The sequence below is a fragment of the Cajanus cajan genome, chromosome 7, assembly GCF_000230855.2.
Source record: "Cajanus cajan strain Asha chromosome 7, NIPB_CcT2T_4, whole genome shotgun sequence".
NCBI lineage: Eukaryota > Viridiplantae > Streptophyta > Magnoliopsida > Fabales > Fabaceae > Cajanus > Cajanus cajan.
The window spans coordinates 20644263-20650964 of NC_138523.1; the positions used below are offsets into that span (position 1 = coordinate 20644263).

The window sequence follows — 6702 nt, forward strand, 5'->3', positions numbered from 1 at the left end:
AAAGTCTGGAGAGACGGTACTCAAAGTCTGGAGAGACGGTACTCAAAGTCTGGAGAGACGGTACTCAAAGTCTGGAGAGACGGTACTCAAAGTCTGGAGAGACGGTACTCAAAGTCTGGAGAGACGGTACTCAAAGTCTGGAGAGACGGTACTCAAAGTCTGGAGAGACGATACTCAGAGTCTGGAGAGACGGTACTCAGAGTCTGGAGAGACGGTACTCAGAGTCTGGAGAGACGGTACTCAGAGTCTGGAGAGACGGTACTCAGAGTCTGGAGAGACGGTACTCAGAGTCTGGAGAGACGGTACTCAGAGTCTGGAGAGACGGTACTCAGAGTCTGGAGAGACGGTACTCAAAGTCTGGAGAGACGGTACTCAAAGTCTGGAGAGACGGTACTCAAAGTCTGGAGAGACGGTACTCAGAGTCTGGAGAGACGGTACTCAGAGTCTGGAGAGACGGTACTCAAAGTCTGGAGAGACGGTACTCAGAGTCTGGAGAGACGGTACTCAGAGTCTGGAGAGACGGTACTCAAAGTCTGGAGAGACGGTACTCAAAGTCTGGAGAGACGGTACTCAGAGTCTGGAGAGACGGTACTCAGAGTCTGGAGAGACGGTACTCAGAGTCTGGAGAGACGGTACTCAGAGTCTGGAGAGACGGTACTCAAGGTCTGGAGAGACGGTACTCAAAGTCTGGAGAGACGGTACTCAAGGTCTGGAGAGACAGTACTCAACCATCAGCGTCGTCAGAGGCACGTTGGTGTTCAACTTCCGGCTCGGGCGTCGAGTGAAGTTGACCCTGGAGAGGGTAAACTTAGCTACCGAGGTTGTCAGAAGCGCCGAGGTATGCAACAACCTGGAGAGGCTACTCAACAATTTTCCACCGGAAGACGCTACAAGTCAGAAGGTTGGCACATCACCCGGACAATTGGGTCAACTCCTTTACTTGTCAGCCGGTACACCAAAAGGTCGTCCGACTAAGTAAAGGGGGGGCAGCTGTAGACCCCTAAAATTGTCCGTGTCGGAAATAAAGCTTGAAGACTCTTGAGGACTGAAGGAAAGTCAGCCAGAAGGACTCATGGAAGGCCCTAGGAGGATTCTCTGTAGGTCTAGAGGTCTTGTAATAGCTCAAAATAAGGAAGTGGAGGGAATGAAGCCCAATATGGCCTCCCAAAATTTCAGTACGGCCGTATTGAACATTTTGAACTACAATACGGCCGCACTGAACTTAATACGGCCGCACTGAACTTAATACGGCCGTATTGAGGTTTCTTGAACTTCAATACGGCCGCACTGAACTCAATACGGCTGTATTGAGGTTTCTTGAACTTCAATACGGCCGTACTGAATTCAATACGGCCGTATTGTAGTTCAAAACTTCAATACGGGCCGTATTGACTCCAGGGCCCGTATTGCGCCTGTTCCCTATAAATAAGATGTCATTTGGACGTCATTCCACACTTTTACACTGAGTTTTAACCCTCTTCTTGAGTATTCTAGGTTTTTTTGAGCAGTGCTCTGCCTAGAAATCACTCGGAGAGTTGATCCGACAAAGTTCTCGAGTTCTGAGCTTTTTGCTTGAGTCTCGAACTGAGTCGAAGGGAAATCCTCCGGATTTCCATAGTTAAAATTTTCTAGGAGGGAGCGAGCGGGCTTGTAGAGCGAGGGAACGCCAAAAAGCTTCCCAGTTTTACTTGAATATAAAAGCACGCTTCAAAGGTTTCTTCTTAAGACCTTCCTTTTACTGCTTTCTGTGTGTATATTTAACTGTCATCATGTAGATAGTTAAGTTATAATTGTTTAGAATAAATAGGGGTAATTTAGTAATTTCGCACTATTATTTTTAGAAATAATCTGTCATAGGGAACCCGAAAGGGGCGCTGTGGGGTGCTAACACCTTCCCCACGCGTAACCGACTCCCTTACCCGACTCTGGTTGTCATGGCCGAAGTCGATTTTTGAATCGATTGCCTTAAACTTCTTTTTCCAATGTTTTGAGTAAAACATTGGTGGCGACTCCATGAACCCTTCCTTTTTATGAAAACCGCTAATCCATGGAGGGTCCCGTTTGGGATTAACATGGATTGGTGAGCCTTTTAATAAAATTGCTCGTTTGACAAGGTCTCAGTTTGAGAATAAGTCATTCTAGCAATCCATATTTTTAAACAAATAAAAGAGTCCAACCATCCTTCGCGAATGCCAAAAGCCCGTTTCGGGCCGGTGGCGACATGGAAGAATTTGAAATTCTATAATTTTAAGAAATTTTACATTTGAATTTCAATTTTTTTTTTATAAATTCTTCATTACAAAAAACATTTTACTTCAAAACATTTAAAAAAAAATTAAAAACATTAAATTACTTTATTAAAATTCCAGGGCCAACCACACTCTAAAATTTTAACATCTCAAAACGACATACCAATACATAATCATATAAAACTCACAACATGTAACATATATATAAAGCATTCAACACAAACACAATGTTCCAGGCACTACTTACAATGACAATATATGACTGGCATCGTTTTAATCGTGTTGCATAAAACCTTGAAGATTTGTGTTATTGAAGGGTCGAATGCATGAACATATAAAATACATCAAACCCTTTCTACTTTATTATAATGGACTTAGATGAACAATAAATAAAGGTTCCTTAAAAATTGAATATCAAATATAGAATGATGAAAATATTTAAGGATGATTCCGATCAATTCTCTTGATTTTAGATATTTTTTTCTTTCCATAATAACTATAGTTTTAACATTGAAATATCTATATAAAAATGATATTTTCACTTTTCAATATAATATATTAATTAACTTTTTATTAATTTATTATTTCATAAATTATTCAACTATCATAATTCAAAAAAATGGATTTATTAGGATTTATTAATTGAGTAAAATATTTTAGTAAAATTGTATTAAAAAGTAATACATTTATTATATTTCTCAATCATTATGTAGAAATCTTAAAAATGAAATGATTGTGGAACAATGGAAATATTTCTCAATCAGATATTGAATACAATAAAATGGTAATTTAGCACAAATAATGAAAATAGGAATGTGAGATATATTAATGATAGATTAAGATCAAATCTCAACACTTCTAGTCAAACTGAAGTATATATATCATAAACATCAAACTTGGAACAAATGTAGGATATCCTCAATTTTCTAAGGGATTTTGGTAAAAGTATCTGCTAGCTAATTATTAGAATTGATAAAAGAGGTAGTGACTTCTTAAGGAACTGTCTTCTCCTGCATAAAGTGGTAGTCAATTAAAATACTTACATATTAATTAATAATTTTTTATTTTATAACTTTTAAGCATTTATATACATAACTATTAACATGTACTTATATAAAATAAAAATTATTAAAGAATAAACATTATAATAATAATAATAATAAATTGTAAAATGTAATCCTAAAAAAATATTACTATACCAATCATTAGAAATTATGATCATTGACCAAGAGAATTGTAAAATGTAATCCTAACACAATACTTACGCAATGCCGAAATCAATTTAAGAGTGTCACTTGTCCTAAATACTTAAGCAAATCGAAATTCACACCCTTTGCTTTATATTCACTTAAATTTACTCTATACTCACAAACGTAGAACTTCATTTTCCAACACATATCATACTCATTGTTTTAGAAATTATACAATTCCGAATATATATTCATTTGTTTGACTCAACTCTAACTGATCATCTCTATACATTTAGACACATCAAATACAAAATTGGATGAGTACAAATGGATGTTCAAATAAATTTTATTTTTACAGTACCTTATACATATTAAATAATATAAACACAAAATTGCTTGATTTGTGTATGAATTACCGAATAATATACAAAACAATAAAACACCAGTTGACTTGGATACTCATAATGTATGCTCTCCTAATATGATTAAATTATTAAGTTTGTGAGATTAAAATAATCCATAAACCGTCTAAATTTATGATACTCAACTCTCTCATCCTTGGTCAAGTTAAGGAAGTTGAAACCATACCCTTCATTTATTGCTTCATACTAAATATCATGCTAATGCCAAACTTCTTAAATAAATTAGTTGAAAAATATAAAAGCTTGTTTTCAAATCCAATAATAGACAGCTAATACAAATTTTCAACCACCATATGTTTTGTTCAGCAACTCTTGACTGGATCATCACATTCTCTTCATATCCATTAAAATTACTTTCTTTTCATTTCAATTTTGGATGCAGTTCAAATTGGAATCATTTCCATCCTCCTAAATTTGACCATGTATATGCCTTATCACATTTTCAATTCCTTCCCACAATTTTTTCTCAAGTTTTTTATTGTTGCAACTCTGCTTTGTGGATCTGTAATGCATGTGAGGTGCTTGAATTTCAGCTATCCAACTTTCTATTATGAAAACAGCACAGATTTCATCATGTCTACAAATTCAGCCATACATAAAGGTGTCATTCAAGTCCCAACAGAAGCATCAGGATCAGAGATCTCAAACTTCTCGGGTAGGATCTTCTATAGTGAACAGATGAGGCTATGGGACAGTCAAAGAGGAATGAAGGCCTCATTCAATTCAACTTTTGTTTTCAATATTCATCCTTTAACCACTCCTGGTGGTGAGGGTTTAGCTTTCATATTGACAGCCAACACCTCTCTCCCAAACAACAGTGCAGGCCAATGGCTTGGGATTGTCAACTCAACAAGCATAGGGGTCAGCAACATAGTAGCAGTGGAGTTTGATACAAGGAAAAGCTACCCTGAAGATATTGATGACAACCATGTTGGGGTGGATGTAAAGAGCATTTATTCCATCCAGCAACAACCTCTTGGGCCACATGGTGTTAACCTTTCTAGTGGAATTGATGTTGTTGCTACTATTTACTTTGATGCCAAAGATGGAAAAATTAGCATTTTTGTCTCTAGATCAGATTTGAAGTTGAGGACACCGGTGCTTAAGGTAGATCTTGATCTCTCTAAGTTGCTTCCAGAAGATGTTTATGTGGGGTTTTCAGCTTCTACAGGAGCATATACTCAGGTTAACACAATAGGATCATGGTATTTCTCAAGCTGGGAGTATATAGAGAAGAATCCCATAAATCTAATATGGTTATGGATCTTGATTCCAATAATTGTGGTTGGTGGAGCATGTGGGCTTGTTGGTTTGTGTCGGTGGAGAAAGAAACACAGAAATGAACAAGGGGTGGAGGAAGATCTGAACATAGAGCTTGAAATTAAAAGCTCATCAAATGCTCCACATAAGTTTCATCTGAAGGAGCTTCTACATGCCACAAGGAATTTCCACTCATCAAACAAGCTTGGAAAAGGGGGATTTGGGATGGTTTATAAAGGCACCTTACACGGTAAAGATGTTGCTGTAAAGAGGATTTCCAAGAATTCACGTCATGGTAAGCAAGACTTTATAGCAGAAATCACCACTATAGGGAATCTCAATCACAAAAATCTAGTGAAGTTAATAGGATGGTGCCATGAAAAGGGTGAGATCCTCCTCGTGTATGAGCTCATGAAAAATGGGAGCTTAGACAGATTCATTTTTTCAACTTCTGGAGGGGATTCAACTCTGAGTTGGGAACAGAGGCTTAGTGTTATATGTGGGGTTTCTAGAGCATCAGAATATATGCAACCAGATGCTTTAAATAGTGTAAGCTATGGCTGAAAGTTCAAACTGATGTCTTTGGATTTGGTGTTCTAATATTGGAGATTTGTCTAAGGAAGAAGCCAGAACATCAAAATAAGCTAAATTTTAACAACATAGAGGACTCAGGATTGTGTATTGGATATTGTTATCAAATGACGTGTCTAACTAATGTAGTAGAAATAGGAGTTAATGAAAATTTTAATAAGGATTGTGCTTCAAAGATCATCTGGGAAGAGTTGAATTATAAATATAATGCTAGTGTATCTATATTCTATAGCAATAGTAAGTAGTGTTTTGTTGTTGAAAATGTAAATGTGACATTGCTTATTGTAACATGACAACTAGGCTTTTAGTTTTGTCATTTCGCAGATAATCAAACCAAATAATTGATGTAGGACATGTGATTTAAGATTTCATGTGAATAATTATAAGTTCAAACTTTCAATCTAGCAAATATTGTTTCTAATCTCGAAACTGATTTTTTATGCTTCGACAGTGATGGAGTAAAGTAGTAAATTTAGGGAAGTCTTTAAAAAAAAATTAATTGTTGAAATTTTTCCCCTGTCATAATTAAATATTTTAAAGTCTTTGTAATTTTCTATTTTGCTTGTAAGTTTGGTTAAAGGTTGCTTATATTAAGAAAAAGTAAATTGTGCAGACAAGTGGTGTTTACTTGTTAAGTCATATTTTACTATTTGTTTTAACCAATCAGGAGTTAGTCAATTTTATTATTTAAGTACTTGTTGTAAACACTTCCATAGTGTGAAAAACTGAGTTCATAATTCAAATATATCACATAAGCTTTTTTGCTCCTTTTTTGTGATGATGTAGACCTTTTTTTAATCTAAACCTCTTTAATTTGTTTAGTCATACATCTTTGTTTTCCATGTTTTGTTTACAACATGGTATCAAGAGCTTTATTGATCTTTAAGGGTCTATGCGCGCGCGCGTGGAGAGAGAGAGAGAGAGATGAGAGAGAGAGAGAGAGGAGAGAGAGAGAGAGAGAGAGAGAGAGAGAGAGAGAGAGAGAGAGAG

At 36.2% G+C, this 6702-nt stretch overlaps 1 protein-coding gene across 2 annotated transcripts; it reads left to right on the plus strand.

Annotated features, from left to right (window-relative positions):
- The first annotated feature begins 4102 nt into the window (after positions 1–4102).
- On the plus strand, positions 4103–6111 carry LOC109791166 (putative L-type lectin-domain containing receptor kinase S.5). Of its 2 annotated transcripts, XM_029269803.2 has the most exons (2): positions 4103–4283; positions 4395–6111. In XM_029269803.2, exon 2 carries the CDS (start codon positions 4435–4437, stop codon positions 5683–5685), a length of 1251 nt encoding a protein of 416 aa, XP_029125636.2. In that variant the 5' UTR covers positions 4103–4283; positions 4395–4434; the 3' UTR covers positions 5686–6111. The 2 variants fall into 2 exon arrangements, with proteins under 2 accessions (XP_029125636.2, XP_082915559.1); XM_083059433.1 differs by having other exon boundaries at positions 4103–6111.
- The last annotated feature ends 591 nt before the right edge of the window (positions 6112–6702 follow it).